The 15886-nt window shown below is 30.4% G+C and overlaps 4 protein-coding genes and 1 long non-coding RNA gene across 7 annotated transcripts; 2 read left to right on the forward strand and 3 right to left on the reverse strand.

Annotated features, from left to right (window-relative positions):
* The first annotated feature begins 79 nt into the window (after nucleotides 1-79).
* Nucleotides 80-3662, forward strand: LOC114940445 (ribosomal protein S6 kinase-like 1). Its single transcript, XM_029315144.2, has 6 exons — nucleotides 80-517; nucleotides 614-1696; nucleotides 1858-1991; nucleotides 2056-3106; nucleotides 3187-3282; nucleotides 3362-3662. Exons 1-6 carry the CDS (start codon nucleotides 422-424, stop codon nucleotides 3464-3466), a joined length of 2565 nt encoding a protein of 854 aa, XP_029170977.1. The 5' UTR covers nucleotides 80-421; the 3' UTR covers nucleotides 3467-3662.
* SMC2 (structural maintenance of chromosomes 2) lies at nucleotides 3502-8590 on the reverse strand. The gene is made up of 8 exons (XM_029315148.2): nucleotides 8283-8590; nucleotides 7567-7989; nucleotides 7200-7478; nucleotides 6123-6896; nucleotides 5442-6029; nucleotides 4689-5310; nucleotides 4326-4579; nucleotides 3502-4082 (listed from the first exon to the last, which is right to left on the reverse strand). Exons 1-8 carry the CDS (start codon nucleotides 8448-8450, stop codon nucleotides 3660-3662), a joined length of 3531 nt encoding a protein of 1176 aa, XP_029170981.2. The 5' UTR covers nucleotides 8451-8590; the 3' UTR covers nucleotides 3502-3659.
* A 533-nt stretch (nucleotides 8591-9123) lies between these two features.
* Nucleotides 9124-11924, reverse strand: LOC114940367 (polypeptide N-acetylgalactosaminyltransferase 1-like). The gene is made up of 9 exons (XM_029315014.2): nucleotides 11719-11924; nucleotides 11347-11535; nucleotides 11066-11232; nucleotides 10817-10991; nucleotides 10341-10671; nucleotides 10038-10223; nucleotides 9715-9963; nucleotides 9490-9630; nucleotides 9124-9402 (listed from the first exon to the last, which is right to left on the reverse strand). The coding sequence occupies exons 1-9, from the start codon at nucleotides 11922-11924 to the stop codon at nucleotides 9253-9255; spliced, it is 1794 nt and encodes a 597-aa protein (XP_029170847.1). The 3' UTR covers nucleotides 9124-9252.
* Nucleotides 11925-12042: 118 nt separating this feature from the next.
* On the reverse strand, nucleotides 12043-15618 carry LOC114940368 (facilitated trehalose transporter Tret1-like). Of its 3 annotated transcripts, XM_029315017.2 has the most exons (7): nucleotides 15420-15618; nucleotides 15010-15110; nucleotides 14750-14822; nucleotides 14498-14630; nucleotides 13851-14341; nucleotides 13694-13777; nucleotides 12043-12110 (listed from the first exon to the last, which is right to left on the reverse strand). In XM_029315017.2, exons 2-7 carry the CDS (start codon nucleotides 15087-15089, stop codon nucleotides 12069-12071), a joined length of 903 nt encoding a protein of 300 aa, XP_029170850.1. In that variant the 5' UTR covers nucleotides 15090-15110; nucleotides 15420-15618; the 3' UTR covers nucleotides 12043-12068. The 3 variants fall into 3 exon arrangements, with proteins under 3 accessions (XP_029170850.1, XP_085337006.1, XP_029170848.1); XM_085480880.1 differs by lacking the exon at nucleotides 13694-13777 and having other exon boundaries at nucleotides 14265-14341; XM_029315015.2 differs by lacking the exon at nucleotides 12043-12110 and having other exon boundaries at nucleotides 12713-13777.
* Nucleotides 12272-13329, forward strand: LOC114940369 (uncharacterized). The gene is made up of 2 exons (XR_003821438.1): nucleotides 12272-12396; nucleotides 13006-13329. It is a non-coding gene; the product is annotated as an uncharacterized LOC114940369 (long non-coding RNA).
* Nucleotides 15619-15886: the final 268 nt, after the last annotated feature.

Genomic DNA, 15886 nt, shown 5'->3' on the forward strand with positions numbered 1-15886 from the left:
AGAGAGAAGAATCGATAAAACTCGATAGATAACTCTCGATTGTTGCCATGCAAATATTATTAATAAACATTCCCTTCTAGTTCTGTTTTTGTTCTATGGAAAAAAGTGACAGTTCTCATCATGTATTCTGTCATTTTTTGCGTGGCTCTGACTTTTATTAGAATAGTTACTTAAATGTCGTTCCATTAATTTATATGAAAATGCGAACGAGTGTAAAATAATGTGCCTTTTAGGCGCGTGAATAGAAGTATTGTCGATTCTACACGTGCAATCTTATAAAAGGTGTAATGAAACAAACTGAATGAAAAATGATTTTACATTCGTTTGTGTGTGTGCATGTTACGTACTTACAGCAGATGAGAAATCTCGATATTATTAAAGTAATGAGAAATTTTATCGATCATAGTATGTAAATTAAGTAATGGCACCTGTAAAGGATAAATGGATTAGACGTTTTATAATTACTGAAACAAGGCGGCATAAAAAAGGCTTCACAATTTATAAAGTTACTTCTATGGTACGACAAATGTATATTTTAGAATACTATGTTTTTTATACTATTATACGTTTCGTTTCCTAGCTCTTGATAATATAAAGTTGTAATATTTTATAGGTATTTCTGAAATCCTCTCATGAGGAACTGTCAAAGGTATCTGTATGGAAACGTTACAATGATTTCAAAAAACTTCACTTGGAGCTCAGTAATTTGCACAAGCGTTTAGGAATAAAGGAGGCCTTTCCGACTCTTCCCAAGTCGAAATACTTCGGTAGGTTCGAGGCCGAGGTTGTAGAAGAGAGGAAGAAATACGCTCTAAAGTTTTTGGAGTTTGTAGGACGATATTCGTACTTATACTCGAGCGACACTTTTATAACATTCTTTGAAACTAGTCATGCAGATAATTATGCGAGTTATTGCGCACATTCCTTATGCTCCGACACATCGGAGGATGATCTCATCGCACCTTTGAATGATTCTGCATTCGCAAATGACACTGCGGCACAAAATAATACTCTTCAAGTGAAAATATCTCACAATGTCTCGACAAATCCGCGTTGCGCATTGCCAAATATTTATACGAACGAGAACGAATCTCGCAACACTACCAATAATTTACAGATTGCAAATGTTAAAAAGGAAGAACAAAGTTATAAGACAGAAAAGTCGCAGAGCAGCATTGCCAGAAATTGCAATGCAGATATTAGGAATAAGAACTTTGGCGAAAACAATAGAGCAGCGTTAAGCAATGCATCAGAATTCGACAATGTTAACAATAATAAGGATCTATTGAATTGTAATACGAGTTCGGTAATATCACAGGAGAGAGCAAATACTTCATATCAGACGCAGGCGGATTTTACGCAATATCTTTTAGTAGCCGCGGCTCATATGAGCGCTGCTTTCAAGCACGAATCTATAACAGAGTACGAGGAAGCTTTCACACAGTACAAACTTGGAATATCATGTCTTATTAATGGCGTACAGTTTGATCCGGATACCGCAAGGGTATCGAGTATAAAGGACAAAATATCTAAATATTTAGCACGAGCTGAACAATTATATAACAGACATTTAAATTGTAATATCTCAGTAGTAAGCAAACCCATATCAGAGCTTCAATATTATAAAGTACTTAAAGTAATGAAGTCGGTGATGCTCGTGATGGATATCCGTGCAAATTGTAACAGAATAATAAAAGTAAGAGATCTTATTGGATATATATTTCAATTTCAATTATAACAGAAATAAAAGGCGTTAAATGTTAATTATCATTCCTCATGAATATCAAATATGATTGTAGTAGATAGTATCTCTGGAAAACTTTTAATTCTATAAAGTAATTTGAGATAATTTTTTAGACCATAGAAAGATCTTCTGTTCATGAGGATAATATAAGTAATTACGTATTACGTGGACAGATACCATGTATGGTACACTTATATGGATGTGTTGAAACTGAGACAACTGTATTTCTGATCCTGCAATACGCAAGGTATACTTTCACTTGTAATTATTCCTACAGTATTGTTTACTAATGTAGGTTTTCTATGTTACAGCTGTGGAAAACTATGGGACTTTATAAGACTACATTACGAAGCATCGGACCATTTGTATACTGATATAATTTCAAATCGCGTATGTACAAATGAAATTAATCAGAATCTCGATAGCAATGAAAATAATGACGAACTGAATAAAACAGAAGAGGTTGTAGAAAATAATAAAAGAAGAAAGGATCATCAATACCCTGTCCAAAATGCGATCTACATGGAGGTACCTACTATACAATTGCTGGAAAATTCGCAAAAGTTGTTGCAGTCTGTTAACGCGACGTTGAGAAAAAGCAATTCCATCGCAAATCGGTTAAATGAATCTAAAGAATTGAAACATTCGAAAGATACGCTATCAACAAACATAAAAACTCGAGTATATCAAGAAGCAGACTGTACATTATCTGATATTTATTGCAATAAGTCACCAAATAGTATTAAGAATAATGACATTGCTATCAAGAACGGTTTCGCAGAAGACAAAGATTCGAAGGGCACGAATTCTTTATCGATAAACAATATTTGCGAGTCCGTATCAAATAAAGATGATTGCACAATTCGTAATTTATTCGAAAATAAAGTCAATGATTCATTCTACAACTCTACTTCGAAGACTGTCAACGCGATATACATCTGTAAGAATAATAATATTAAAGATACGATCGATCGGATAAATTCGTCGAACGTTAACTGCAGTATTGATGAAATGCAATATTCGCACTCGTATAAAGAAAATACCCTGGATGAAGAGAAGATACTCTGGCAAATACCTGAAGCTGTAATTCGATCGTGGGCGGCTGAGATACTTTCAGCGTTGGAGACACTTCATCAACAGAATGTCTTGATTCTAGATTTTAAGCCTGATAATATTCTTCTCGATGATGCGGGTCATGTGCGACTCACTTACATCATACCCCAGCGAAATATGGAACTGTCGAAGCTAACTTATCCATATTCATCTCCCGAATCAATCATGTACTCTCCGACTAATCTCGTTACGTCCGCTACGGATGTGTGGAGCTTTGGAATTATTTTGTATGAATTACTTACTGGCATTGTACGTAAAAATTGGGCATTTTTAATTATGAGATTATTTTTGATACTAATGAAGTTTAACGTTCTTTTTTATTTCAACAGACGTTTATCATAAAACATCCAGGATTATTTCACTCACATTCCACAGTTAACATTCCTAACAATCTATCAGAAAATGCAAGATCTTTATTATGTGGCGTAAGTTTGTTTATAAGATAAAAGTGACAAATTATTTAGTTTTCTATAATTAAATAAATCTATGATGTTATGATTGCAGATACTGAAATATCATCCGGATGAACGATTGACAGTAGATGAAATTAAGCATCATCCATTTTTCGCAGAAACTGATTGGTCCAATATAGTCAATTCTCAAATGTAATGCTTATATCATTACAGTTACTAAATTTCGCATAATTGTTAATAGAATGTTGAATATGTATTTATTATATAGAGAAATTGATTTATACATAAAAATTATATTTTAAATGTAAAATATGATTAAGTAGATTTAAATATAACATAGAAATAATTAAAAAAACTGATTTAATCAGAAATAAAAATGTACGATATCATTATTTCGATTTTTTCTCAGTCCTGCTTATTGCAGACATACCATCAATGAATCTAGTCGTAAATAAGACATTAGCATTGTTGAACATACCAGGCTTCAATGACACAATGATAAATTGCGAATGTTTAAAATGTCTCTTTAACATTGTGCCTATATTTTCTGTATGTGAGAGATCTAAGGCAGCATCTATTTCATCCAAAATATAAAGTGGTGCAGGTTTGTAGAGAAGCATAGCTAAGACTAATGACAAAGCAACTAAAGATCTTTGACCACCAGATAATTCCCCTAATGAATCTTTCCAGACACCTGAAAATCCAACTTTTATTTCTAAGCCATCTATTATTGTTTCATTTTTCGGTGGTTCTAATTTAGCTTCGGCTCCTGGTAATAAAGTACTAAATATTGAACCAAAGTCTTTGTTCACCTGAAAAAAATAAAATTAATCAATACATTATATCTCAAAAATTGTTCACTTATATAATATTCATACATAAATCTAATTAGAAAACAAGTTTGTTTATAATATATTAAATTCAAACTCATGTATATACAATGATTATATATTATATATATGAAAATGTATCATACTTAAAAAAAGATCATTTTTATTATATGTGAGTGTGTGTGTGTATTTTAAAACAAATTTGCCTTAATAAAAAAATTATACCTGCTCCCAAGCTTTAATCAAGGTTTGCTTTTTTTTCTCATCTAAATGTTTGATTGTCTCAAGAATTTTGTTCTTGTCATTTTCAACTATTCTTTTTCTTTTTAATGTCTCGTTATATTCTTCTTCTTCTTTATCAAGAAGATTAATTGCTCGCGTATTTATATTACGACGTAACTTTTCGCGCATTCCTTCTAAATGTTGTACTTTCTGCTCCATTTCATCTGGTTTATTGACTTTAAAATCATATATTCCACCTAAAAAATATGTAAGTATGTATATGTATATATTTATAAATGTAATAAAGCTATAATATGCAAGTTTTTTTTATAACCATCTAATAAAGTAATATATTTATTGAAATACCTTCCTTTCCGAAGTAAGTCTTTTCTTTCTCGATCCATTCATATTTTCTTGTAAGTTCCAAAACCTTATGTTTACAATCAGCCGCACACTTTTTAATATCATTAATTTCATGATTTAATTTTTTAATATCCAATTCCAATTCATTATTCTGCTTAATGATCTCTTCTTTTCTTGTTATTAATCCTTGCATTTCTTTGTTTTGCTGATTAATAATGTTCTTTTGCTCTTTAACACTATTTTGCAGTTCTTTAACTTTGCCCTTTGTTTCTTCCAATTCTTGCTGAAGAGTTTCTCCCTTTTGTTCAAACAAATTACTTTTTTCTTCCGCTTGAAGTAATTGTTCATTACCGCTTTCGATAGTCTTTTTCAACTCTTTTATCTCTAATTCAAGCGTTTCCGACTCTTGCTCTCTATTTTGCCATTCTTTGCTACTTTTTTCTGCCTTTTTCTTTAAAATGTTTAATTGGTTTTCAGCTTCTTTTAATTGTTTTTCACGGATGTTTACTGCATCTTTTAACTGAGTTTCCAAGTCATTTGCGCGTTTTGTACTATCCTTCTCTAAATTTTTTGCTGTGATTATCCGTTGTGTAAGCTCTTGAATAGTTGTATTTAAAGACTCTACCTATAAATATGTCAACATAAGAATCAAGCTATAATATATATATATATATATATATATATATATATATATATATATATATATAATATATACATACACTCAAATTACCAAAAAATTAAATTTCAGATACATGCCTCTTCCTTAATTTTATGGTGACTTGTTTGTTGCAATCTCTGTCGTATCATATCAATTTCATAAGTTAACAAATCATATTTTTGTTTTAATGTTGCATGTTTTTCTGCAGTTTGTGCAACATTTGATAAAGCAGTCTCTACATTTCTCAAGAGCTGTTCGTTCTTATTGAGCTCATTCTGAATTTCTTTTAATTCTTCTAATTTTAATATAATTGATCCAGATTTCGCTGGAGCACCGCCGGATAATGTACCAGCTGGATCGAAGAGATCACCTTCTAAAGTAACGCATTTCTTCATGATTCTTTCATGGAATGCTACTTTCTTGGCGGTTTCCATATCTTTGCATACAAATATCTGGCCAAAAATCCAGGTTATTGCTGGTGTAATCTCGTTTGGAAAATCTAAGAGAGTCAAAGCAGGTTGAACATTTTCTTTTCCGACCAAACTTTCTGCCAAAGCGACCGTTTGTTGATCCATAAATTTACCAGAAACTCGATTGAGTGGTATGATAGTAACTCGTTGTTGTAATTGTCCATTTTGGAGAAGTTTTTTACTTGTGGTTTCTGTATCAACTATTACATTATAAAGCTGAAACAAAAAATTATACTTTTATAAAATAAATTCTCATTAAAAATTAATTATTTTTAATAGTTGTTATTAAAATCAATTACAGAATATTACCTTTCCCCCAGCAGCTACTTCTAAGGCATATGCAGCTTTTTTATTCTTTACACTAATTAATTTGCACACAATCCCTTTTACTGATTTTGTATTAAAATTAGATTCAGGATTTCGATATTCAAATCTCGTTTGAGGAAATCGAGATTCAAACTGATCCACACTTTCGCGCAACTGTCTTATTTTTCCCATCAAGGTATTCCTTTGGTTTTTCAACTCCTCCGAATAACCATCCCTATAATTTAATTTTTGCAACTCATTTTCTAAATTTTTTAATTCTTTTTCTTTCTTTTCCAAATCCAAATTATATTTCTTATATTCATTTTCAGTACTGTGCATATCTTTTTGTTTCTTATTTAACTGTTGCTTGTTGTGATTTAGCATCATATCACATTTTTTAAGTTCAGTTTGCGCTTCCGTTATGTTTTGTTTGGCATTCATTAATTGTTGCTCTAATGTTGCACTTTCACCATCTTCACTCTCCAATAGACCAGCACTGATCTTCTGATATTTTTCTTGTGCTTTCCGCAATGCTTCATTATCCTTCTGATCCTTGTCCTTTAGTGTCTGAAAAAGTCCCCCAACTTTCTCTAATTCTTTTTCCTTTGAGATAAGTGCACTTTTATCATCCGCTATGTTAATCTTTATTTGATCCATTGTTTTCCTTGTAGCTTTAATATTTTCTTTATTACTGTTTATTTCGGCTGATAATTTGCATTGCTTCTTTTCATATTCTTGTAACTCTTGCTCTAAGGATTCCAACATACCACTTTTGTCCTGTTAAAAATATTAAAAACAATATTTATTTCACACACATATTGTGCATTGAAAGTAATATGATAAATTCAATATCATTCTTAAAAAAATTATATTAAGTTATGTGCATAATAATAAAGCACTATTATTTCAATAAGTAGCATATTAAAATATTAAATATTAATAATCTAAAAAACAAATGCAAGTTTGAAATGTTTTAGTCTCTCTTTCAAAATTGTTTACATTTTATTATTTTATAATTATATTCTGTGATATATAAATATATATAGAATTTCATAAAATAAAGAATATACAAGATTATACCGATTCTCTTTTCTTCAATAATTCATTATATTTTTCTTCTTTCTCTTTAATTTCTTTTTCACCAGTGGCTATACTCTTTAACTTTAAATCTATCTGGTTTTGCACATTCTTGACATTCTCTTCTGTTTTCTGGCTATTACTTAGAGCAGTAACATACTTCCATGCAAGATAAATTCTCTTCCTATGTTCAAGTTCTCTCTCTATCTGCTGAAATTCTACATATTGTGCTCTCTCTTCCTTCAATTTGTTTAATCTTGGTCCTATTTCTTCTTTCAAGATCTAAAACACAGATGTAACAATATTATTAACACAGATATATAAATGTTAATGTCAAATATATCTATGTCAAACTGTATTGACAACATACATCATTTATCTCTTTCAATTTGCTATCCTTCTTGTCTATAGTAATAAGTGCAGATTGTTTCTTAGTCTCATACATTTTGGTTCCAGCTGCTTCTTCGAGCATAGATAAAATTTCTACTGGTTTCATATTCAATACTTTTGTTATTCTACCTTGCATTATTAGAAAGTGTGGATTATTCACATTCAACTGAACCGTACAAAATAAATCCTGTACACGTTTATTTGGTGCATTTGTGCCATTGATCATGTATTTATTTTTACCACCAATTATTACTTGTCTTGTAATTATAATTTCTTCATAATGTTCATAACCCATAGGAGATGACTCTCTATCACGATTATCAAATATTATTGTAACACTAGCTTTTTTAACACCAGCTTGACCTGATTTATAAACTAAATCTTGTAAAGAAGTAGCACGTACCTGTAATTTAAGCAAATCTTAATTATATATCTCAATAAATAATAATAATAAATAATTTGTAATATACTAAATATACTTAACAATTTTGTGTAATATAATTTTTAATGTATATAACTAATATTAGTAATTAATTTAATAAAACTTATGCATTATAACAATTATTTAAAAATTAATACAGTTTTTGTATGAAACAACTATATTAATTATAAAAGTAAGGCTATGTTAGAATACTGTGCAATATTCCAAAAAAAAAAAAAAAACAATTTCTGAAGAACAAGATATTTGTAACTTACTTGACCGAGATTTGTAATGCCTAAAACGAAATATATTGCGTCCAAAATATTTGATTTTCCAGTACCATTAAATCCTGTGATTGCGTTGAATTCTTTATCAAAAGCGTTTATTTCGATTCTCTTGCCGTAGGATTTGAATCCTTCCAGTACCATCGATTTAATATACATCGTTAAAAATTAAATAGCAGACTGTTATATGTACAAAATATAACGTTATTAGTAGTATGTTAAAACTATAATGTGTACTCTACGCAAAGTCAACTGTCAACAACTGTTCATACACTATTTGAATGTTTCAAACTGACAACTTGCAGGAAACCAACCTAGATCCTCGAGATGGAATTTATATACCTTAGGCCGGCGTCTCATGGAGCGGATTATGCGGAAGCGGAACCAGCGGATCGCCAATCACGGAATCGTTCCGATAGAATTTATCGATGAGCTCCATCGGAACGATTCCGTGATTGGCGATCCGCTGGTTCCGCTTCCGCGTAATCCGCTCCATGGGACTCCACCTTAGGGGCATCGATCAATATGATTGGCTGAATTTAGTCATGTGGTCACTTTAAGAACTTCCAGTACTAGGGATTATAGACTCTCTAATAGAGAATTTTTCGAGTTCCAAAAATGACAACCAATCATGTAACGTTTCGTCTTTCTAGCGGGAAAACTCCGGACGTTTCCGGTTTTCTGTATGTGTATGCAATTTGAAACTTTTTGTTGGTACATATGTATCGTTCAGAATGTTGAATGAAATAATGTCCGAAGAAATTGCTGTCAGGAGTACAGACTTTACTAATAAATATAATGCGGAATTAGTCAGGCATAATAAAAATTAGAATTCAAGAACTAGAGTAATTTAATATACATTAAGTAATTAAATATACATAAATAGCAGAAATAGTAAAAACTTTTAATTCATTAATATACAATTAATAGAGTATGTACTGACGAGTACGTATAATAAATACTATGTAGATAACATTTTATTATTGTAAAAATCAAATTTCCAAAACTGACCCGGTACATTTGCGCAGTTAGTCGCTCGTACATTTTCTTCGCTATGTAGTCCAGTACCATCGAGGCAAAGGCCACTTTCTACATGTATTATTCTGCCATCCTATAATCAAAGCATATTATTCAATCATTTTCTCGATATTCATGTGTACATAATAATTTTTATTATTGTAAAAAGTCAATACGGTACATTTGTTAATATCCAGTCTTTTCCATCGATTTCATTATTGCACTCAGTCATTTGAATTTGTGCATATGACTTTTGATTGTCATCTAATATCGCACAAGTCTCTTCCTTTCGTAATTCGCCAGAATTGCTCAACGAGAAAAACTAATTTGCACAAATACAATGAAAAATTTTAGCGAAATTTAGTCTTAAAATCAATATTAATTTAATCGACATAAATTTACAAACCTGACTTGGATATAATTTAGTATGACAACTGTATAAACCTAAATTGTATGGTTTATCTTCCTCGTGTTGTAGATTATCTAGGCATAGTTGTTTACCGCGCATTCTGACACGGCCATATGCCACTGCATTTTCATCAGGAATAAATTTGTCTGGATAAATATTATCGAGATACCATTTGAAACTTTTACATTTAAGCTTTTTACGCAACTCCAAACGTTCGCTTATATCGCCAATGAGTTTTGGATTATCCTGCGAATTTTATTTACCTATGTAAGATAAAAATATGTAATTCAAATAACTACTCGAATAATTTCTAATCTTACCTTAAACTCACTTCGATGTAGCAAAAATAATCTCTTATATCCATCCATCCACACAAACGCTAAACGAGCAGTATTTATTCCATGAGTATCTTTATCATTTGGAAATTTATATGGATGAAAGTTGCGAAATATATGACCGACTCGAGAACAAGGAATTATTTCCAATGTGCCACCACACTGCCAAATCTATTAAAGCGAATCAATTTATATATATAATCTTCCTAGAACTAATATTAAATTTTTGATGTATGTAATTGCAGTATATTTTAAATTTTATAGAGATACTTAAGAAGTCTTACTTACTCTGAAGGACATCTCCAGATTTTCACCTCCCCAACCATCCATTTTATCATCATAACTACCAATTTCCCAAAAATATTTTCTATTAATAGCAAACAAACCACCTGCCATAGTAGGAGACCTAGTTGGTGATATAAAAGAGGAACGAGATTTCATCTCGTGTTTTTGAATATTTATCCACGTGAAATGACCCGACCATGTAAATCCACCAACTTGAAAAAAGGATGATTCATTTTCATGAAAATATTCTAGTGTCTCCTCGGAAATATTATCAATTATTGGCATTAATACAGCGTTTTTATTATTCTTTATTCGCTGTAGCAATGGTTGTAACCTGTATTAAATTAAAATGTATATACAGTAATCCTCTTTTCAGTTCACAGTAAAGTTATTGTTACATTTAACATATAAAAGTCGGATATATTTACAACAGAAGAAGTATGTTTTCTAGTTAAATTAATACCAGTTCAAATTGATACCAGTCTTTGATAACTTCGCAATGTGCATCCAGGAAAACGAGAACATCGCCCTTAGCATGCCTAGCTCCATGAAGACGAGCACGTATCAGTCCCTGTCTATATGATAATCTCAGTAATTTTACTTTTGCAGGTAGACGTGTTGAAAGATAATAATTCAGTTGTCCCTGAAGGTCTTCTACATATTAATAAAACAAAAAATAATTTCTTTACACATTATAATAATTTATATACTAATATTAATTTCTATACCTTCCTCACTATGATCGTCGACCAAAATAATTTCTTTCAACAAATGTGGTGGAGAACCCTTCAAGACACTGTGTACCGTACGCAGCAGAACACTCCATGGTTCGTTATAAAAAATAATTATTACACTAGCACTTGGTAATAATTTGTCATATGTACGATTTGCACATCTGTAATGTAAAATCCATATACATATTTATAAAAACGAAAGAGAAAAAAATATTGTTACATATATATGTATAAAAAAATATCTCTTTAAATGCTGTGTCACATTAAATTCTTACAGTGGGTTACGTATATCTGGTAATTTTCTGGTCAATGATATCTTATTTGAAAGAACAATATTCAAAGCTTTCTTCTTCAAAGCCGCTTCACCTCGAAACTTATCCTTTCCATATAGATAAGCGGGTTCTCCATTTTCTCCAAGTCCAGGTACAACATTATATTCCAATTTTAATATCTGTTCCTCGTACCTAAAACATTATTTTATTGGTAAGAGAAAGTGTACAAAATAAGTGAATAACATGATAACAGACAACAAATAGATAGAATAAATAGAATAAAAATAATATAATAAATAAAAATAAGTAGAATAAATAAATAATAATATAGATAATAAACATAATGCAGAATCTACAAAATGAAGACAAATTTACCTTTCCTTCTGTAACCTTTGTAATGCGATATCCACATCTTTTTGTCTCTGCGAATTATTATCATCTCTTGGAAATGGCAGCTGATCCTTGTAACTCTTGGAATTGTCATTGGCACGAAATATTTGCCGGGCGATAATAAAAATACAGATTATATACAACGTGCAAAGTGACAATCTCAACAGAAGAGTTCTGCGGCAAACCGACATAATTTTTCAAGAATAAAATTCATGGCCCCATGTAACCGATATGTCCAATAGTCAGTAATATGTTAATTACTGCAATTATTACAGATTTCAAAAAATGCAGGTTATAGTAAAACACTACTTGCATATATATGTTATTATTGTCGGCTACATATGTATTCCCTTTACAGCTCGTATATGTACATGCATCTGCAACAGGTGAAAATTAAATTGTCGATATATAGACTTGGAAAAGTATTGTATTAACATGATAAAAACGACACATATGGTTCGATATTTACGATATGTATGCCGGATATGCACTTACTACAGACATAAAAAGAGAAAGAGAGAGGGAAAAAGAGGTTAAAAATTAAACATGTATTAGTGTCCGCAATAAGAATCCGATCGGCTGTGTGTGTACATTTAATATATGCACGTGTTTATTTTTATCGCACATTCTCTTCATCTCGATTTTGCAAGATATAAGCAAATAGTAATAATTCGTAACAAAATAAAATTACTTATTCTCCCGTCATATCATAAAAATATTTTTAATTTATTAAATTATATTATTATTATAATTTATAATTAATTAAATAAATTAATAATATAATTTAATAAATTATATTATTAATTTATCAAATTATATTAATATTAATTTTTAAAAAATTTAAATGTAAAATTAGCAATTTGTAAAGTGTAAGCTTTTAACAATACACATTATTTTCATTATTTTTCAACATGCATAAGTATTACTTGTGTTTAATTCTAGGCTAAAGTGTACATTGGAGTAAAAAAATATAACTATGTAAAATTTAAGATATTTATCTACAAAAAAGCATAATTATATACATTACTTTTAAATGTAAAAATTATTCTATCAATTACATGTAACATTACTTTTAGGCCTTTTTCCAATTTATTGTTAAGATTTATTGTCTGAGAATTTATTAGATATTACATTATTCCTTTTTTATACTGGATTAAGTAAACAGTCTCTTATCAATCACCTATTAATATCATGCAAAATACCCAAAAGTAAAAGCCAAAAAATTTTAGGAAGATCTAGGAATAGCATTGTGTCTTTCTCTTTCTCTTCTAGGTGAGAAAAATTTCTCAATATCGGAAAAAGATTTGCCCAAAGTTTCTGGCAGAAAAAAATATACAAAAGCTGTACCTATTAAGGACATAAAGCTAAAAGAGAAAAAGATACCCTCGATGTTCATGCATTTTAAAATATCAGGATAGTTCTTCACAACAGCAAACATCATTATATAAGCAAGAGAAACCATGAGACCCCCACCGATACCACGTATAGATACAGGCAACAATTCTCCAATCAATGTCCACGGTATATTTAGAAATCCAAATGTACTAGTGCAGATGTAAGATAATACAAAGAATAATAATAACCATTTTTGATCTACCATGGTTTCCTCTATATTACCATTTTCATCGTATGACATTGTGAAATACATATACATTCCCGCAAGAAACATGGAGATAGTCATTCCAATTCCACTCAAGATGCAGAGAACTCTTCTGCCATATTTTTTACTACAAAATACTGTAATAATACTAATAACAAATCGAATAATACCTAACATAATAAAGGCATCGTTTTTATCAAATCCCTTGCCAAATGTTCCACCCATTTCATGAAAGACATCCAAAGCATAAAATATGATCACGTAGCAACCAGAGAGTTGTTGCAACAGAAAAAGAAAAAAAAGTATTGTTATAGGCTTATAGACATTCGGGGACGTAAATTGTTGATAATAATTTTTTACCATTGATATTATATCTTTTGACCTCTCATTATTTGCTTGGTTTCCACACGTCTCCATGATTCGCGAGAATTCTTGCTCATAAATCTAGAAAACGTTTGTCTGTTGAAAATATTGTCGTGTGTAGAGGAAAATATTGCAAAACTACTGTTGTACTCACTGTTTGTCGTCTGTTAAGTCGTTTTAAACTGCATTTCATTTTGCAAATTCGTTTTTCGTCAAACATGCCGTTTGTAAAGTATACAAGCCAGTAAGGGCTTTCAGGTACAAAATAAAGTGCAATAAAAATGCAACACTCTAATGCAAGGAAAATTATAGACATCTTGCGCCAGTCTACCAGTACTGTCAGACAGCAGGTGATTAATATACCCAATGAAACAAACACCGAATTCAGGCACAGAAGCATTGGTCTGACTTGCGGATGTGAGAGTTCTGATATATAAACCAATCCAACAGTTGTTAATCCTGCTGCAATTCCGGCTATAACTCGAGCCACATAAATGGAACTTAAGGATTTAGCAAATATCAATAAAACCCATGATATTGCCGCAGGTATACAAGATAATAAACAAACCGTTTTCCGTCCAAATTTGTCCATTAGAGGGCCGACAATAATAGATCCTATCGGCAATGTTATAGTAGCTAAGCTTGCTACAGAACAAAAAAGTGCAAAATAACATATAACATTACTAATAATTTCCATCCTAATTTATCAAATAAATTGCTAAATAAAACTACACTACTTATTCGATTTGTTGCATGCACAACTTTAGATTAAAAATATCCAAATCTTGTTTCAAAACTGACCTATCCAAGATTCTTCTTTCTCAGTTACTTTTATATCATTGTCTGATTTTAATGCATTTACTAAAACTGTACTGTATGCCATATTTATACCAGCTTTTATGACCATGCAATGAATTATACAGCTTGCAATAATCTGAAAAAATCATAGTATAATTATTACAAGTAAATAATCATGTTATAATTATTTACTTGTAAATATCAAAATTTATTTTTCTAAAAACATGAAATATATAGATATTATTAAAATCTCACTTGTGGTGTTATATCTGTCATTGTGATTTTCTCCCTTATGGAGCTTGTCACAGAAACTTGTTGAAGAAAATTACTGCAAAAAGATAAAAATTTTCTGCGAATATTAAATGAATACAAAAAAACGCTAAAACAATAACAAAGTAAAAATACATTCAAACTAATATGCATATAAAATTTCTTTTATAAATATTCTTTACACATAATCTTATACATTAATTTACAAAATTAATACTCTGTACAAAAAATCATATATATTTTACCTAGTTTCATTGTCAAGTTTCTTGTTATTTTCTATTGTACTATGTGTCCTTTCACCGGCAGCTTCTTGAATTTGATCCATTTCAGAAAATGTGCTATATTTCTAAAATATATGAATAATAAATATACAATACACATTAAACAATTATATTTAAAAGATAATATAATTATCATATTAATTTGAAATCAAAAATATAAAGATTAAACTAATTGATCTAATCTCTCAGATTAGATACATCAGATTTTGTAGAAACTACTCTGTCATTCTTTTTAAAACTTTTCCTCTTATTCTCTATTATTTATATAATAGAACTTTATAGATATATATATTAGATTCTTTTTAGAAATTACTGTTATTCTTTTTAAAACTTTGTCTATCATTCTCTATCCTGTGTACAATAATAAAACTTACACTAATTGTAATCGTATATAGAGATTGTCATCCTCGAAGACGTATCTCTGATTCTCTCAATATATCACAATTGATTTCAATTGATATTCACATTATGCACCGTGCAATCGTCCGTGAAAAAAACCAAGCTTATCTATGTTAATGTTTGTCATTTTGAAAATAAAAATTACAAGAAATCGTATCTTGTGAGCGTAAAACTCGTAAAAATTTAAACCTAGAATGACATCTCTGTATAATGACATATTTATGCACGATTCGACCAATCATGTGAATGCAGAGACATAGTTTCCTTAAATCTGATTCGTGATTGGTCGATTCTTCTGACGTTTGAACGGATGTTAGGACGCGACACGTGATTGGCTGTCAAATAGGAAAAATTAGGGGATTAAAGAAATCCCCTATTTGACAGCCAATCGGGTGATTTTACGTCATCGCTTCTCACTGGGGAAATATTCGGCCATTTTTTC

This window comes from Nylanderia fulva, unplaced genomic scaffold, assembly GCF_048542155.1.
Source record: "Nylanderia fulva isolate GAGA-0341 unplaced genomic scaffold, ASM4854215v1 Scaffold16, whole genome shotgun sequence".
In the NCBI taxonomy this organism is placed as follows: Eukaryota; Metazoa; Arthropoda; class Insecta; order Hymenoptera; family Formicidae; genus Nylanderia; species Nylanderia fulva.

Excerpts from the sequence above, each read along its gene's own strand:
- LOC114940445 (XM_029315144.2), top strand. The coding sequence starts at position 422 with ATGGCACCTGTAAAGGATAAATGGATTAGACGTTTTATAATTACTGAA. Across the intron at positions 518-613 it reads TTTATAAAGTTACTTCTATG|GTATTTCTGAAATCCTCTCA; the intron begins GTACGACAAATG and ends AATATTTTATAG. Across the intron at positions 3,283-3,361 it reads CAAGATCTTTATTATGTGGC|ATACTGAAATATCATCCGGA; the intron begins GTAAGTTTGTTT and ends TTATGATTGCAG.
- SMC2 (XM_029315148.2), bottom strand. The coding sequence starts at position 8,450 with ATGTATATTAAATCGATGGTACTGGAAGGATTCAAATCCTACGGCAAG. Across the intron at positions 6,030-6,122 it reads AAGTAGCTGCTGGGGGAAAG|CTTTATAATGTAATAGTTGA; the intron begins GTAATATTCTGT and ends TTTTTGTTTCAG. Across the intron at positions 4,083-4,325 it reads TGATTAAAGCTTGGGAGCAG|GTGAACAAAGACTTTGGTTC; the intron begins GTATAATTTTTT and ends TATTTTTTTCAG.
- LOC114940367 (XM_029315014.2), bottom strand. The coding sequence starts at position 11,924 with ATGTCGGTTTGCCGCAGAACTCTTCTGTTGAGATTGTCACTTTGCACG. Across the intron at positions 11,233-11,346 it reads CCAGATATACGTAACCCACT|ATGTGCAAATCGTACATATG; the intron begins GTAAGAATTTAA and ends TTTACATTACAG. Across the intron at positions 9,964-10,037 it reads TACATCGAAGTGAGTTTAAG|GATAATCCAAAACTCATTGG; the intron begins GTAAGATTAGAA and ends TAAAATTCGCAG.
- LOC114940368 (XM_029315015.2), bottom strand. The coding sequence starts at position 15,089 with ATGGATCAAATTCAAGAAGCTGCCGGTGAAAGGACACATAGTACAATA. Across the intron at positions 14,823-15,009 it reads AAACTTGACAATGAAACTAG|TAATTTTCTTCAACAAGTTT; the intron begins GTAAAATATATA and ends ATCTTTTTGCAG. Across the intron at positions 14,631-14,749 it reads TGACAGATATAACACCACAA|ATTATTGCAAGCTGTATAAT; the intron begins GTGAGATTTTAA and ends TGATTTTTTCAG.